The 18,978-nt window shown below is 34.5% G+C and overlaps 1 protein-coding gene across 1 annotated transcript; it reads right to left on the reverse strand.

Annotated features, from left to right (window-relative positions):
* LOC107620387 (solanesyl-diphosphate synthase 1, mitochondrial) lies at positions 2,999 to 7,315 on the reverse strand. The gene is made up of 7 exons (XM_021114511.1): positions 6,812 to 7,315; positions 6,093 to 6,179; positions 5,670 to 5,750; positions 5,478 to 5,549; positions 5,004 to 5,165; positions 4,307 to 4,405; positions 2,999 to 3,470 (listed from the first exon to the last, which is right to left on the reverse strand). Exons 1-7 carry the CDS (start codon positions 6,944 to 6,946, stop codon positions 3,291 to 3,293), a joined length of 816 nt encoding a protein of 271 aa, XP_020970170.1. The 5' UTR covers positions 6,947 to 7,315; the 3' UTR covers positions 2,999 to 3,290.

Raw genomic sequence — 18,978 nt, forward strand, 5'->3', positions numbered from 1 at the left:
GTATTATATTAAAAAAAATTAAAAAATCAAATATTTAAATTAATTCAGTTTGACTTTGGAACCTTAAGGCTCAATTCTCTCAAGCTCCTCGGCGACGCTCACTTGAACAACGGGAAGAAATCGAATGGTGGAGCTTTAGCTCTTTCTTTCCGTTGTCGTCGGCGGGGGTGGCGGCGGCGCCACCGCCGGCGGTTACTCTGATGAATCCGGGGGCTAATTCAGCTGGTTCTTCATCGTCGTTGTCGCCACTGCCATCAATTGCGCCTTCAGTGGCACAAAAGGAGAGTAAGTCGTCTTCTTGTCACAATGGTTTGTGTAAAGAAAATTTGGGTGCGGTTGCCGGTGTTGTTACTGCCTGTGCTTTTGTTCTTGCTTTATTTGCTGGTGCTTTAATTTGGGTTTATTCTAAGAAATTCAAGCGTGTTAAGAAATGGATACACTTGGTTCTGAGATTATTAAGATGCCTAAACAGTTTAGTTATAAGGAGTTGAAGGTTGCTACTAAGTATTTCAATGCTAATAGGATCATTGGTCATGGTACTTTTGGTACTGTGTATAAAGGTGTTTCAATGCTAATAGGATCATTGGTCATGGTGCTTTTCTGGTTCTACACAAGGAAGCACCGAGATTCACAGTGTTGAATGGTGGAGCTTTAGCTCTTTTTTTCTGTCGTTGTTGGCGGTGGAGATAATGGAAGGGGACGACAAAGGAAGGAGAGGAAGAGAACCTGAAAGAGGAGACGGCTTTTAACAATGAAGTGAAATATATTCGTTTAAAAAAAATTAAAAGAAATTACCCCTATTTTATGTGTAATTATGAAGAAGACCCCACAAAAATATATATTTTGATTTTGATACATTTTAGCTTATTAGTGCGCCAAACAGCATTTTGGCATTTCGGTGCGCAAACTCCTTCCGTGTACTGAATCCGTGCCCTAGTATGTTTATGAGTGAAGTATTTGCCTTCCCTGCTTCATCAGATGATGAGGGAGGTAATAAACACAAATGGCTAGAGCACGAAATCGGTTATGGCTATAAAAAAGTGTACTTTGAGTTGGGTATGGAGTTTGACACAATGGCCGAGTTCAAGGAGTGCTTGAAGAATTATTTTGTCTATGAGAGAACGAATCAGAAAGAATTAGGACGACGTGTGCTGAAGAAGGATGTCTGTGGTTAATCTATACCTCATATAATTTTAGAGATTGTTGCTATCAGATCAAAATTTTTGTAAATAACCATACGTGTGGGAGGGAATTTGGTTCTAATCAGGCCGATTGCAAGTGAGTTGCAAGAAAGTTGGTTAAGGTTTTGAAAATTCGGCCAGACTTGATAACCAGAGAGGCTAAGGTGCATATGGTTCAAGAGTATAACGTGCAACTGCATGACGAGATGATCACAAAAGTCTTGAAGGCTGCAAGAGTGCAAGGGAACAAGTAATTGGAAAAGAAGGAGAATAATACAGTAAAATACAAGACTACTTGAGTGAGCTGTTAAGGAGCAATCCGAATTCTACTGCAATGATGTGGACCATACCTCAACCTAGATTTTTATATATTTATCCATCAGAAGATGTGATTACACATTTGTAGTATAATGTAATTTCTTTCAACACTATGATTTTAGATTAAAATGATTTCAAATTCATTAACATAAAATATAACCTTACATAAGTTTAGTTACATCTGAAAAGCATTACGCAGCAACATAATTACCACAAAATGCCAAAAATAAAGTTATGATAACTACTTAGGGCATGTCCTAAAGGCTAATGCAAGTATGATACTAATTAAACCCAAAATTATAAGCCTAAAACATTTGAGATAATATTTACTACTTTGGGATTCAATTTCGTTTTGAATTTTCAAATCTGATTCCATCTCTAACTCCTTTACTCTATGTTCTACTTCCTTCAATTTTCTTTCCATTAAAATAGCATTCTTAAAAATAATGTTCTCATCAGTAGTTTTTTCAACTAATACATCTAGCCACTTGAAATACTTGTAATGTGGAACGGATGCCTGAAAATTAAAAATTTTGATTGTAAAAATATAAAATTATATAACTTCTTTAGATTTAAAAAATATACAAAAAAAAAATCAAATTCATGCAAAAATTATAAATCAATACTTGCATTATAATTAGGGCATCTCAGGAGAACCTATTTGGGTTAAGTTTTGTGCAAGATTGGAAGAGAATTGCGTAGGTGTCCAGGTGACATTTTGAAGACATGAATTTCTTCTTTCTTGGCTGCCCAACACTCCCAGAAGAAAAGGTGCAGCTCCTACTGTCTCCGCCAACAATATAATCACGTAGAGTGTGACTCCTAGTTTGTGAAAAATGATCTCCATGGCTCATGGTGGTAGCACCGTAATCGTTAGGGTTCTACACAAGGAGAAAGAGACACTTAGGGTTCTATACAAGGAGGAAGAGACACTTAGGGTTTGCTTATGTTCTCTACATTTGAAAGAGACAAAGTTATATTTTTTAAAAATTGTCAAGGGTCGGATTGGGTGATTCATTAATATGCCAATCCAAGCTGGCACTTAATGGGCACATCACCATCTTAACATGTCACGTATTTACATTCCATTAACTCCAGAGATAGATTTTTAATAGAAAGACTAATTTGTCTCACGAAAAAAAATATCAGAGGTCGAAAAGTAAATTTTTTTTATGGGCCTTGTTGTCCTTCAAAAAAATTGTGAAGAACCAAGTTAGATATTCACTATTTTTTTTTATACCGGGAGTTTTGTGTGAAATACAAAAATATTGGGGTTTTTCTGAACTTTTTCCAGAATAAGGGATAAATCTAAATCGTGAGGAGCAATTTCATCATGACTAATTTTTATTTTTTGAAAATTAAAAAATTGAAAAGGTGAAATAGTAATTTCTATTCCTGCAGTACCCTATACATGTGAAACACTAAAATGCATAATTTTGTGGGAAAACATAATTCCCACCAACACAATATAATTTCCGACATTTGATAGAGCAAAAGATGTTAGAAGTTGAAGTGACATTATTCATACCAATCATTTGGTTGAAGGGACTTTGATTACAATATTTTATTCACTATAGGAGTTTCTGATTACAAAATTTTTTAAAATTATAAAGGCCTATTTAAAAATAGAGGGAAACTATCAAGCCTTAAAAAAGAATTAAACCTAAGGAACATTATGAATAACAAAATTGGTCCTAAAACAAATTATTTCCCCTCAATTTTGGGGGAACAAGTATAGAAATTTGAAAAATTGGAACAGAATAATTGTTAAAATTCCTGAATGTTCTCATTTTATTTGGTTCTTGTAATGACTCTCTGAGTAAGATGTACAAGGGCTCTCCTTGATTTTTTCACTTCCTCATCATCACTGTCTGGTAAGGAATCAATTGCTGCTGCTGCAAGATTAGCATGCATTATGGCCAGGTCTTTTGTCCTTTGTATACCTCTGCTCTTTCCAAGGTACTCAAGAGCCTATATTTGCAAATATACAAATATACATTAAACATGTTAGCGGGAAAATAAAAAAAGGAAATTACAATACATAACTATGAACTTTCCAAGATAACCCTAATATATTTGTTGCTAAAATGACAAGCCCGCACGTCAACCCGCATGATGCAAAAACATGATATCATGATCACAGAAAGAATGAAATGAACTTCAAATTAACGACTACAAATTATACTCAATGCCATAGCAGAACTTGCTACAGCTCAATACATCTGAAACATTTTGGGAGGCCAAGAATCTTGGTATATGTCACATGCATACTTGCTCTTACTAAGTTACGTTATATGATAGTTGGAGGCTTCCTGGTACTTAATAATAATCTATTCAGCCTAAAGTTGTAAGTTGTATTGAGAAGTATAATATGAACACTTGTTCATCATAAATGATTATGGTATATCAGATATTTGATAATGGATGCATGTGCCATGTGTTAGCATACAGGGGTCTTTGAGTGGCTGACACTAACACCTATCAAATAAATGTTCTTTCTAGGCAGTTGGACATATGCAATACGTTAAGCTTGGGGAGAGTTGATCCTTGACATTAACTCATTAAGCTATCAAAACTTTTCATCCATTTCCATCCCAATTCTTACTTAAATTAATTAAAATTTTAACCATAAGACAAAATAGGCACAAGTATTTTTCATGCTTCTAAGCCCAGAGGATTATTTAATATTTACACGTTATTCCAATGGAGATACTATCAAAATTGAGCTTTGTCTTAATACAGGGTAGTTATTAGTTATTACTTTCCAAAGGGAGAAAATATTGATGAAATCAGTCACATTAACTTACAATATCAACATTGTCAGGGTTGTCAAAGCCCTTATCAACAACTGCACGCAGCTGAGGGAACTCCTCCATTGCAAACAATATTGGAGCAGTTACAATTCCCTACCAAATTGGATGCAAAGGAGACCTACAGATACCAGAAAGAGGAGACTGGATGGATGAAAGAGGAGGAAGACCTAACTGTGGTGAAATTATTAAAAGATAATTAGATTATAAATGGTGTAAATTGATATATGGTTCACAACAAAACACTATGGTATTGTGTAATCCATATAGCCAACTCGACCTTGTGGGGAAAAAAAAGGCTGAGTTGTTTTTCTTGTTGTTTATGCATTATCTTATGGTCACAGTTATCTTTCAATACTTTCCACACATGGCTAAACCTAGAACACATTTATAAAATTATCTCGCGCTCAGCCTAAAAAAAGGAATTTTCCCTTAAAACAACTGTAACCTGCGGGCAGAGATCATAAACACAATTCCATGCTTTGTGCAGACTTAAGTATAAGACATTTCTTCTTCCAATTCTGACTACAAATTAATGAGCTTAATAAGTTCAGATTTATCTATTTTATATTTCATAGGAATTCCATCATACAATCATAAGCCAAAGAAAAAATATAGATCAATAACCAACTACCATGTAAGTTCTATTTATTCATAAGAGAATCAACACTGTCAAGAAAGTATCATTTATTTAATACAGCACATTTTCTGAAGGACTCACATGGATCATCTCTGTTATTTCAGCTATGCATTGCTGTCTTGTGCGTAGATCTGTCGCAACACTGCCTCCTTGGTCGAAATGATGAGGTGGCTTGGGTGTTGATAGATTTAATGCTGTTGACATCAACAATAAAACCTGCAGAGATATACATACATCAACCATACCCTGTATATGAAAGCATAAGGACAACAGAAACATGTTGATGCCAAATCCACTTTCCACATAAAATTGATAAAGTAAAATATGGCAATAATGCATCTTGATACTTAGAAATACTAAAACAAGGAAAAATTGGAGCTTTAGTTTGTAAAACCCTTGTCCATCGCACAGTCTGAACATTTAGGTTTCCCAAATATTTCCAAATTCCAATATTATAAAACATAGAAGAAAACATTTTTGGATAAGAGAATAACCATTAGATCAGATTACAATTAAAACTATTCTTACAGTTGGACGAAATCTTTTTCCTTCCACCCCCATTCTGAAGAAGTATTCAGCACTTGAGGCAAGCTTAGGAACCTGTCATATTCAATTTCACCATGAGCTACACCTGACTTTAAACAGAAATAAGTTTTGAAATTTTTTGTTACTTCCAAGCATTTGCATTAAAAGTAAATAAAAAACTTACAAACTTAATACCTCAGCAACTACCATCGCTCGCAAGTTGTTAGCAACAAGTGAGAGTTCATCAGCAACCATGGAAAATGGATCAAGTTCATCCTGACAAGTAACAACAGTACATATGTCTCAATAGAAGATTAGGAATGTGAAAATCATTGAGAAATGTAAGATTGAAGAGACATTCCCAATTAAATTCTTAAAAGGTATGATGAATAAGTTAATCTCTACTAGTCGAACTAGTTTAAGCTTCTCTGGAGAACATCTACAGTTATGGATATCCTAACAGTGAAATTTATAAATAATGTAGCAACTCAAACAGATTTTTTGAATTCTGTTCTGCAATGTAGAAGCTTCTATGTAAAGAAAGTGAAATATATATAGCTTTAAAACTATAAGAAATGGGATTCAGAGCAGTATAGCAGTGTGCATAAATTAACTAACCTCAGAAATGGAGTGGCTTTGTTGATGGATTTTATATCTGCTACTATGCAATGCTGGCAGACCCTTTGTAAAAACAAAACTTCTGACCTGCATCTCACAATTAAAGCATTAGTAAAGTAGATTTCTCCAATTACTCTGTTAATCAACCAAGTTTCAATAGCATCAATCTTCCTCAGCCATAATATTCTAAAACTAGCACAAACTGTAACCACTGAAAATAAATCTCCATAATTGGTAAATTCAAAATTCCTTCTCGTTAACATAACTATTTTCAGCTAGGTATTCATTTTTTCTTTAAATCGCAATCATTTCCCCTTACTTCACAATTTAAAAAGAAGCATTAAACAAATTCATTGGTCTAACCCGCCACTTACCCTGACTCCTGTAGCAAGAACCACTATTCATGATTTGCTTCATATCAATTTCAAACTAGTGAACAAATATGAACCTACAATAATCATCTAGGTATGAAGTGCCTAATCCATCTTATATTGGAAGTAATAATTTAATCATTAGAGTATTGCGATTTTGAAACCAAACATTGTGGAAGCACTATGATTATGCTTATTGATAGTAATAGAAAATTCAGAAAACATAAACCGATTCCAAATTTACTCGTGGCTCCAATCGTTCCAATGAGTTGATTAAAAGGAATTAACTACTTTTAGATCCTAATTACAAACACGAAGCAAGGTTGAAAGCAGGGAGAAGACATTTACCTTTTCAGCAGAGCCCATAGATGAGTGGTGTTCGTGAGAAGCAAGAAATTGGAGACTACGGAACCGACTTCCATTGAAGCTACCGCCGCCTCTGAGATTTCTCGAAATCCGTGACAGTCCGCGATAAAACGACATGGTATTGGAAGAAACGGCAGTTGAAGTTAACGGTCAAAAGAGAGAGGCAGAGAGCACACACGACCGCCCTTGTTAGTTACTGGTGGATGCCGGCTGACCTAAGGCTGATGTAGGCGGCGTGGAAATGGAACGCGTACGTCGGCGTCGCCGGCGATATAGGCCGCCGTAAGATTTAGGTAGCGGCGCGTTCAGGACAAAAGAAAAGGGAGGAGGCGTGAGATGGATTGGGGAGAAGAGAAGAGCACACAGCAGCTACCGGCAGGAGAAGAATTGGTATCTGGTCTCTGATGGTGTGTGGAGTTATGAACCTCACAGTTATTTGGAGTTTTACTTTCTTTCTTTCTTTCTTTCTTTTTTCCTGTGTTTCTAACTAAAATCACAATAATAATAATAATACGGATTTTAATTTTGAAGAGTTGAGAGACAATATAAAATATTTTATATAATAATTTAATTATATTTATTTAAATAATTATTTTTATTAATATAACGTTACATGATTAAATATATATAATTTTTTATCAAATTATATTTAATAATGTAAAAATGAATTTATGTTATTATAGTAATCATTTCACTTAATATTTTTAAATAAGTCTGATCATTTCTAACTCTCTTCTTTATTTTTTTTCATTAACGTGCCTTTTTCTTATATTTTCTTAATATTATTTTTTGTTGAAACTGTTTAAAATTTAAACCATTCTTTTGTTCTCATTTTTTCACTCTTTTGATCTAAATTTTCAATCCAAATTTTTAGTTTAGCTACCCTCACTCTGATTTTTGTTTTCCACTGAGAATCCTTGTTTGCACACTATTAATTCTTCCAAATACACTATTCTCTAATTATCTTTCAAGCCAATTCTTCTCAACAGATTTTATTCTCTTATTCATCGCCATCAATGTTTTTGTTTTGTTTCTAATAATAAATTCGAAAATGCTACGTTAAAATATAGGGGTGAACGCGGATTAAATTTGATATAGTCAAAATTTTAATTCGATCCGCACTAAAATCATCAAATCGGATAAGATCCAATAACCGCAGTTTTTAAGTTTGGATCCGATCCGCACATATACGAATCGGATCGGACCGAATATTGGATATACTTGCAAAATGCAAAAATATTTTTAAAAATAGAAAGAATATTTACTTATTTATTTTTTTATTTTTGTGAATATGCAGATATGCGAATACCTACACAAAATTCGCAATCCGATCTTATTTGTGTGATCGGATCCATATCTAAAATTTTCGGATCATATTCGTATAAACTTTGTTGATATACATATTAGATCCAATTCACGAACATCCCTATTAAAATATATAAACTAAATGGCTTCCTTCTCTAGTACTTGTCTAATATTTGTGTTCGAATAACAACAACAATTAGGCATTTCAAGATCTAATCTTCTATTAAGTACTTTGCGCTCTTAATTTTCAGGAATCAGAAAATACATCTGGATGATAGGATGAGTGTTAAAATATTTTGACTTCTTGCTTCTGTTAGAGAAAAAAAGAGGATCAGGCAATTAGGCAAGGTATAAATAAATGGGAGCTTCTGTAGTGGCCAAGTGTTTAAAGTGGCTAAGGTGACTATGTGATATGTGATTTGTGGACACGTGTAGTGGGAGTTTGTAGTTGACTTATATTATGAAACACGGTAAATTCACTAATGACAGTAAAACTAATAACAGTTGATAATAGTAATAGAGGAAGTGATTAGAAATTTGAAATTTTGATTTGGAAAAAAATTTATTGAGGAAAATTAAAAAAATTTCAAAAATATAGTTAGAGTTTCAACAGGGAATTTAGTTGAATGTAGGTTTAGTGAGTCAAATTGAGTGGTTTTTCTTGAAGGCTCTTGGTCTCACTTTGTGGCCCGCGGTCGTCATCGGAGGTAAAATCCGGGACAAGCGTCGTGAGTCATTGGCGGCGTACCTGTTAAGCGCAGATCGGAGAAAGTTGTGTGCGTGGATTCGGCTATCAAGGTGTCGGAAGCGGCTTGGAGGAAGGGGTTAATAGGCGCTATATTCAAAGGTATGTTATCATCATTTCTCTCTTTGCCCCGTTGTTCTTGTTGAGCTCTTTGGTTTTTTTGTTAGTATCTTGGATAAGTATAGATCTTGGAGGCATGCTACTTGGTCATCTTTGGATTATTATTGAAATTTTCATGAAAGTGTCCAACCTCTTTTGGGTTCTTAATTTGTTAATAACAATGTAATATAGGTTTTGTATCCCTTATGTTCTGCTTGTGGATTTACTATTTTATTTTTGCATTACTTGTTGTGCAGCCATCAGAGTCAGGTTTGAGACCAACTCAGGATAACGAAAAAAGATCTCGCCTCAAAATTGTGGGACCAGCCAGGACAGCATTTCTACGTGATGAAGGGAGCTTCGACGATCATAAACTACAAAGGACAGTTGGTGAACTCAACAATTCAGCATGACTAATAAAGTCCAAACACCTTTGGTGTCCGGTGGTTATGCCAGAAGCTCTAGATCATTATATTTTATACGTTTGATGAGTAAAAACCTTTATGTATACTTTTAATTTGACTTGCAGAGATTGTTCGTCTTTTTATTGTACAAGACCATATGTGGTTCGATTCTTCCAAATGGTTTAGGAGAATTTACGAATGCTATGGTTGTGGACCTATCCTATAGAATTCTCATGTTCTAATTCCTTATTTATATTGATTAAGCTAACATGAAGATTGATTCTTGTAGTTATTTTGTCACAAATTTAGTCGAATTAGGCCACAACTATGGTTAATTTTAAGGGGGAGGTTTGGTAATTTTACCTGTAAATTAGCTCTCAGACATGATTGAAAGTGTTAATTCGGGTTGAAATTTGATAATGATGAAGGTCGGATGCTTCAATTATTTATTGGAGGGTGAGGTGGAAATAAAATGGATCTTGATAAACTTTAGTCTCTGATAAGTTTATGAAAAAACTGCAGTTTTACTCTGCATCAATATCTTTTTACGATATGAAGTTGAAATAGTAGATTAATCTTCTATTTTTTTTTTTTCCTCTTTAGTTCGTTGCTGTCATTGTTGTAGAGTAGCTTATGCCTGATGTTGGAACAATGTATTGCTTATGATAGTGAGTATGTATTGATGTATTCAACTGCCTCCAATAGGACTTCATTGGTGTCCCCTTTTTTTCCTGATTAAATATCAGCTATAGATAGTTTGTTTGGGTGAGCTTTAAAAAAATATTTTTTTTAATTATTTTTTTTTTAAATTTTATAAAAAAGTAAAAATAATTTTATGTTTAGATATTTCATATAAAAAGATTTTTTTATCTATTAATTATGTTTGTGTATAACAATATAAAAATATTTTTTATATATATATATGAAATAATTTACTTTCTATATCATTGATAGAGAAAAGTTTTTCTTTTTTGAAATTTTTGAGAAATTAAATAATTCAATTAATTGTCAAGACTCAAAAAATGCTTTTGAATCATGAATTTCAGGTGAAATTAGTATTTTTTTTTTATAATAGATTTCTAATAGAATTCAAAAACATTAATGCTTTTTAATATTTGGCATAAAAAAAAATTAGAATGGATAATAATAATAAAAAAAAAAATTTGTTACATGTATCTTTTTGTCATAAAATACTTTAAAATGCCAATATTAAAGAATGGTTGGAGATGATATACTATGTGAAGTGTTAGAAGACATATATCTAAACAGTGAAAGTATTTTGTGATGTATTATTAAATGAAATATATCTGAATTAAGGAAATGTAAATGAAATTATAAAAAAAATTAGAACTCCCATGTTATTTTTAAATTAAATATTGTTTCTTGGATTAGAATATATTTTTCTAAGAATAATATTTAAAATTTAAGATATTATTCTTATAAATTTGTCAAGTTATTTAATTTTTAACAAAAAATAATTAACTTCAAATAAATTAATAACAAAAAAATGAGACTTCCAAAAAAAAGTCAATACATTGTATAAGTATACATAAAAAAACCCTTTTGTTAAGAAATAGAATTTTCGGAATAGGAATAAATAAATCATGGATAAATCTAAGCGATTCTTTTTTAAACTCAAACGATCTTTTCCTAGACGTTCGCCTCCGATTCAATCGGAAGATCGAATTGATTATAAAAATATGATTTTAATTAGTCGATTTATTAGTGAATAAGAAAAAATATCATCTTTCATTTTTTTGTAAATAATAATTTTTTTTTCAGCGAACAAGCATGAACATAAACATGCACTTTGAATTACTCTACATCTCATACCTAATGGAATTTTACAATATGGGTATTCAACTATTGGTTTTTTGTACGACCCACTGCATATAAATTAATAAGAGCTTTTTTCCATTCATAAACAGCGCACATGTACGGGTGAAAAAAGGCTAGGTGATCTGTAGTTTGGTTTATGTTTAGTTTGATTTGGCCTGTTATAAAATAGGTACAAATTTAAATTTTACTTGGTATTTTAAAAAAATTCTATAACAGATTATAAATTAAGCTCAAATCAATTAACTACATGATAAATCAAGTCTATTAAAAACAAAGTCTAACCTATTTCCATTCCTACCCACATGATATACACATTTTTTGTCAAGACATTTCCAAATCCGTCCTGCGGTGACCAATAACAATTACCACGCTTCACTCTTGGGCGCCATAACCTTGACCACGAGAGATGCTCCCTAAATATAATGCTTAATACTTTAGTCTAAGAATTAAAATAAACAATGAAAATAAAAGAGGGGAAGGTACAAGTTCATGTAAAAATTGAGGAACTTCCTAATGTGTTATGCTTCTCTAATTTTTTTTCTTATCATAGCTTTTAGTCTGTCAAATAAAAAATTAATCCGTCGTGAATTTGAACTTCATTGAAAGATTTATTATTGGTCAATGGATTATTATATGCACAAGACGAAATTTGAACTTTCAACACTTATTTAGACGAACTAATAAACTAAGAGTTAATACTCAAAATCGTCCCTGAAAGATACCCCGATCTCCATTTTGGTCCTCGAAAAATAAAGTTAATCAAAATTGTCCCCGAAAGATACACGACTTGGTCACGTTAGTCCTTCCGTCAGTTGGGTGATGACGTGGCGAGTGATGCCACGTGTCACAATATGATTGGCTGACGTGTCAGATCAGTGACACGTGACATGCCACGTGTCAGGTCAGTGACACGTGGCATGCCACGTGTCACTTGACATGTAAAAAAATTATTTTTAATCAAAATAGTCCTTGAAAGTTCAGACGTAAGTCATTTTCATCCCTAAAATTTTAAAAAATAATCAAATTAGTCCTTATATAATTTTTTTTTATTTTTTCTTGATAATATTAAATTTGAAATATTTTTTGATACTACTAATTTTAATAGAAATGTAATTGACAAACAAAAAATTAGTAATGGTATCTTTTTTTCTTAAAAATTTTGTCAATAAAATTATCTCTCTCCTTTAAATCTTCTCAAAATCTCTCTTATTCTTTTCTATTCTAAAACCTTTTTCTTACATTATCATATTTTGCTAGAATATATATTCTCAAAATTGAAATGTATGTATTTCTTAACCTAAATAAAGTTATATGCTTAAAATCAAAATTTATGTATTAAAAGAAAAATTATATAATCTATCTCAAACATATAAAACACAAAAATTATATAATCTTTCAGAATTATAAATTGAAACTAATTAAATTTAGAAAGTTCTAAGAAAAATTGAATTTCTTTTCAAATTCATTATTTAGAAAAAGTAAAATGACACTCCTTCGATCCTTGAATAACATCATTTATAAATTTAGATTTGATAATCACATAATTAGTTTAATAATTTCATTTGTGCTATTTTATATTTGTTTCTTGTAAATATTTAATAAAAAAAAAGATTTGGATCTCTTAATAGATCTATTTGACTCAAACCAAAATAATTTGACAACTAAGATATTAACGCTGTTAACGAATATATATTATGACCAAATTAATATTTTCTTTAGTACTTCCATATAGTTAAAAATATTTAATATTTTGTGTGTTTCATATGTTTGAGATAGATTATATAATTTTTCTTTTAATATTTTAAATTTAATATTATCAAGAAAAATTAAAAAAAATTATATATGGACTAATTTGATTATTTTTTAAAATTTTAGGGATGAAAATGACTTACGTCTGAACTTTTAAGGACTATTTTGATTAAAAATGACTTTTTTACATGTCAAGTGACACGTGGCATGCCACGTGTCACTGACCTGACACGTCAACCAATCATATCGTGACACGTGGCATCATCTGCCACGTCATCATGTGCCACGTGGCACTTAACATGACACGTCATCGCCCAACTGACGGAAGGACTAACGTGACCAAGTCGTGTATCTTTCGGGGACGATTTTGATTAATTTTATCTTTCGAGGACCAAAATGGAGATCGAGGCATCTTTCAGGGACGATTTTGAGTATTAACTCAATAAACTAATGACTAAACCACCTAAATTAGTTATATTTTTCTAATTTTAACCATGTAGTTCATAACTATAGTCCAAAATAGATGTCCAGCCCCATATATTGAAATTCATAAACACATTCTAGTGTTTTACTTCTAGTGTTTCATTATCAACACGAAGATCACTTCAACATATGTATCAACACTAGCCCTTGATGCTCTTCTATTGTCACCTAAAATTTTTGTTTTTTTACCATGTCATAGGCCACATTTATTTTTCCGCCATTACCATTTTAGTATAATAATGTTGCAGGGCTGCTTTTCATTTTCTAACAACTATCAACATTTGAAGACTGACATAAATTTTGATGACAAGCTAAACGCTTGCCTTGAGTCAACTAACCGAAAGAACACCTCAACTAGCATAAATTTTGTTCATGCCTTCAGGTACCTTGCCCCCAGCAACATGCACAAATTTTACAACATGAGGAAATGTATGAACAGCGATATGTAGTATAGAAGTGGTTCAATCTAGCAGCGCAGATTGGAGCAAGACTTATTATTCAACATGTGTGTAGTGGTTTAGGGTGACAGATTTGCATAATAAAAATAAAAAACAAAAGAAAAGAATCAGCTTCAATGTCATCAAGTTAGGACTGCAGACTTGGCAGCATTTAAGAAAGAAAATAAAGCAAGAATTGCATTGAAGCAATATCCAAAGGTGTTGGAGCAGATTTGGTGCCAAACAAAAACCAACTCAATCCAAATTTCAAAATTCTGGTCAAAGCAAATAAGAAAAGAACAATCAGACTTAATATGTAGCCCGCCTAATTTGACAAACAAGAAAGGAAAGTACAATGATTAAATAAATGCAAAAATAAAACCAGAGAAGTGGTCAAAATCTGTGTAATGCATGCATTTGAATTATTCAAAATCTCACTTTAATTGGTACACACTTTAATTGCCAAATCATCCTTAATGTTACAAAATGATAATGTTATAAAATCGTCATTTTTTATTTTAATTTTAATTTTTTAACCAAATTACACTTAACAATTAATAAAAATAATAAAAATAATTTTTACTCTCTTTCTTCGTCATTTCCTTCCTCCTACCACTCTCTTTGAACTCTCCTCTCCCCACCCCAATTCTTCTTCTTTCCCTTTTTGCCACCCTACCACCTCCGCCCCTGCCTCCTTTTCCACCTTATTCTCCCTCTCCATCTCCAACCTCAACCCTTCCTTCATTGGCGTCGGCCTCGCCTTTCTCATCTCCTACGACGACGACTCCCTCTGCGATCTCCACACCTCTTTAGTCCTCAATGACAATCATGTTGGTATCGACCTCAATGGCATCGTTTCAGCTCAGGCCGCCAATTTGGGTCTTCTACTCCAGTGCGGCCGCCAACATCGCGTCGCGACTGAGGTGGGAGCTACTCTCTTGGCGTCGAGCTCCATCACCGTCGTCGAGCTTCTGGTGGTGAGGGGATCTGCTCCCCTCCCTCTCGATCTGTTCCTATCCTCAACCACAGCTGCGAAAGCGCTAGCTTCCCGCACTGTCGTTTTTTCTCCTCTTCTCCTCAACCGCGACGGCAACAAACGGCAGCAACACCACCCCTCTTTCGAGTTTTCTATTCCTATTTTCATTCTTCTTTTTTATTATTTTTTTTATTTTTGAAAAACATAAACATCATTTTTTTTCAATTTTTTTAATTTCTATTGTTGTTGATTTTGGATTTGAAGTTGTGGTTAATGATTGCTAAATTGTTGTTTAATCTGAAATTTTCTGTTGATTTATTTTGTGGTTGTTGCTGTTGATTTATTTTGTGGTTGTTGTTGCTGAATTTACTGTGTTGCTGAAAGAAAAGGATTAGGAATAGTATAAATTTGAACATTACTGATTCTTTCACTTGAGTGAGCCAAGCTTCTTTCACTATATTTGCGAGTTGCTTACGAGTACCTTGGAGATGCAGTGTCTTTTGATACCACTGATGAGTCCATATTTGATGGTGTATTTTGTGGTTTGAGTTCCTAGGATACTAGAGTCATAATGTCCGACATTTAGTGGTAATTCTTGGGTAATTATTTGACTCTTGTTTCCATTGACGCTAGCATTTTACCAATTAGTTTGGTAAGTTGATTAGGACTTATGGATTAAGGTCAATTATGCTTGCTTGACTTACTCCTCGATGGTTGGGGTTGACTAGGCGAGATTGACTCATCAAAATTATCATAGTTGTGGTTATGGCGATGATAGGATTCATTGGGTTCTCATTCCTAAGTCAAGGCTCTTTTACTGCATTTATAGAATTTTCACTAGTTTTGATCTCATCCTCTCTTTACTTGCACAAATTCTAATTTTGATCATCTCTTTGTTCTTTTATTGCTTAGTTCTTTTAATCTTTCATTAATTACTTGAAAACCCCATTTTCCTCACAACCAAAAGAGAAAACATTTCATTTGCATTCCTAAGGAGAACGACCCGAGGTTGAAATACTCTTGATCTCGATTTATATTTTGTATTGACTTTATCATTTGATTGATGATCAATTGTTGGGTTTGGACTATACTTTCAATGGACAAATCCTATTTTTAGTGTGAAAATCCAAACCCGTGCAATTGGCAGTCATCAAATTTGGCGCCGTTGCCGGGGAATGTGCAAATGGTGTTATATCTTTTGGTTGTTGTGAATATGTTAATAGTGTAAATAGCACTTTTTAGTTGTTTGTTTGCTTTTGCCAGTAGCTTCTTGTTTATATTTTCTTCATGACTTTTTCACGCTATTACCACAATGCACCCCAATGGAGCCCAAACACCTACCTTTATAGTTACCAATCTTACACACCATCACTTCACTACATACAAAATCCTTACCTTCATGAGTTTGATTGTCAACCTTCGTCACCTTAATCTTCATCTTCATACGTGGATCAAGCCACACAAGAAGCACTTTTCATGCTTATTCAAGAACAACAAGAGTTTCGTAAGAAGCAAGAGCAAGTCATGTCCACCTTAGCACGAGCTTTGGCTCATTTAGCTTCATTGCGTTCATGCCACGAGCAAGAGAGTTTGGTGGATGAACGTGTGGAACCAAGTGAAAAGTGTGGAGTGAAAGAAGAATTGCAAAATTAAGAAGAAGAAGTTGAGGCACAACATGAAGTGCAAAAGGAGATAAATGAAGCATTGGTAGGAATTGATCAAGAGGATTTCATCATTCAAGATTTTTTGTCCAACTTGGGCAATTCCTTCTATGACCTTCATGAACCTCTATCATTAAATTTGGAAGGAGATGTTGATATGGATTTTACACAACCTCCAATCATTGACTTGAGTGATGATGAAGAAAATTCTAAGGAGGTTGAGGAAGATTTTTGTTTCCAAAGGGTGGAAGCAGTTGAGCAAGAACAAATTGAGCGGGTGAAGACTTCTCTAACAAGCTTCTTAGGCCCACATCAATATGCCGTTTTGGAAATGGATGGTCAACTTCGGAACCTTCTTGGAGTAGTGGATGGTGTAGAGAAGAATATTAATTGGCAAAAAAATGGAAAGCTCATTCATGGAGCCAATGTAGCATTTAAAGCTCAATTTTGGTGCAAGAGTCAATTTAGTAGATTTCATGGAATGCAAAAGTATGTTAATGGTGATAGAGGAACTCAAGTATGGGATCCAGGAATTAATTTTAAGAGTCAATACTTGAGAATCCTAGATGCTAGCTTGAAGTCTCTTAAGAGTTTGATGAAATTCATTTGGGACCCTGAAGGTCAAATCAATAGCAAACTTGGTTGGAGTTTCAAGGAGGAGTGGAAGTATAAGCTGCCCTAACGAGGATCTTCTCACCAAGTCCAACTTAGGACTATAAACCAAAGTGTTAGGTGGGAGACACCCCACCAAGGTAATATCCTTCTAACTTTCTCTCTTTTACCTCTTGTTTCATGAATAATTGGTTATATTGCTTGGTTGGTTTCTTTATTTTGATGTTTGCTAAGTAATTTTGGTAAAATAATGTGTTTTTGGGAGTTTTGTGGTGTTCCGGGACTTGAAAAACTGTTTTGGATGTCAAGATTGATGCCCTAGAGGCATAATTTTTGTTGCAGAAACAGAGACCTGTGCGTCCGCACAGCCTTGTGCGTCCGCACAGCCCCCTGTTCCCTAGTCCCTGTGCGTCCGCACGAATCTGTGCGTCCGCATAACCCTAAATACTTCCTCTGGTCGTGGCGATCGCATCTTTCGTGCGTCTGCACACCAACCATCTTTTCCCTCTGTGTGGCCGCACACTGTGCGTGCATCCGCACGCTTCACCCACCTCTCAAGTTCAAAAAAAAAAAATGTGCGAGCGCTCACCCCTTGTGCGCCCGCACAGCATGAACAAATCCCTCTGTTCGCAGCGCCCACACAAGCTGCTTTACATCTTCTGTCTGCAGCGCTCGCATGCTTCTGTGCGCGCGCATGCCTCCCTCATTCTCCTTGTGTGTGTCTACACACGACCTCGTGCGTCCGCACAGGTCAATTTTCGAACGTTAATTCAAAAGGAGAGGGAGTGTCGCGTTTCAGTTTCCTCAGTAACCCTTTCTTCTTCTTTTCTTCCCTCTCTGAAGATTACCACTCACCCATCCATTTCTCTCTTTCTTTTCCCTCTTCTCTATGTTCTACATTCCCTTCTTCTTTTCTTCCCAGTCACCGAGCCAGCCCTAGGCCGCGCCCCTTCTGTTTTGGTGAGTAGCGCCCAGCAGCGGCGGACCCATGTGCCACTGCGTCCCTCTCCACCTCACCCTCACCCGCCTTCATCCTCTTCTCTCTTAAGCATTGCAGGTTCGAGCCCAGTTTCCCTTCCCTCTGTTCCACTTCTTTTATGCTGGATTATCCTTACTGCTTCTTTCTTTACTGCTTTTTTATTCTGTTCTAGTTATTAGGTGGTATTAAGATAGATGACTTCTATTCTCTGGATTGAATGTGTAATGCTAGCTGAGTCTTTTTGGTTTGTTTTCTGAACTGGATGATGTTGTTGTTCTTACTTGAACGGTGACTGCTGCCATGTATATTGAACTATGCTTGTTGCTGCTGAATTTTGCACATGGTATGCTTATTGAAATGCCTGAATGGGATTTTTGACTAACTTTCTATGAATGATCACCATAGCTTTTGGTTTTCTTGCCATTCTGCATTCTTACTTCATGCTTGTGCAACATATTCTGTTAAATGTAACTGCTGTCTGAGATGATTTACTTACTGTATTCTGTGCCCCTGCTGAAAACATTAATCTGAGCTTCACTTGCCCTTGTGATTATCGAGTTTGATGACAAAATTTTGCTGAGCATATCATCCTTTGATAATTAACATGCCATTATGCACTTCTTTGCTGATTGTGTCCTGTAACCAAATTGGATTTGAATTCGCATCTTTGATCCTCCTATTTGGTACTTTAAAGTGTATAGCATGCTGATTCCCTGCATTATATGCTTCTACATTCCCTTCTTCTTTTCTTCCCAGTCACCGAGCCAGCCCTAGGCCGCGCCCCTTCTGTTTTGGTGAGTAGCGCCCAGCAGCGGCGGACCCATGTGCCACTGCGTCCCTCTCCACCTCACCCTCACCCG

Source organism: Arachis ipaensis, chromosome B10 (genome assembly GCF_000816755.2).
Source record: "Arachis ipaensis cultivar K30076 chromosome B10, Araip1.1, whole genome shotgun sequence".
NCBI lineage: Eukaryota > Viridiplantae > Streptophyta > Magnoliopsida > Fabales > Fabaceae > Arachis > Arachis ipaensis.

Coding starts and splice junctions, on each gene's coding strand:
- LOC107620387 (XM_021114511.1), bottom strand. CDS start 6,946: ATGTCGTTTTATCGCGGACTGTCACGGATTTCGAGAAATCTCAGAGGC. Junction 5,550..5,669: donor GAGCGATGGTAGTTGCTGAG/GTATTAAGTTTG, acceptor TGAATATGACAG/GTTCCTAAGCTTGCCTCAAG. Junction 5,166..5,477: donor GAAAAAGATTTCGTCCAACT/GTAAGAATAGTT, acceptor ATATCTCTGCAG/GTTTTATTGTTGATGTCAAC.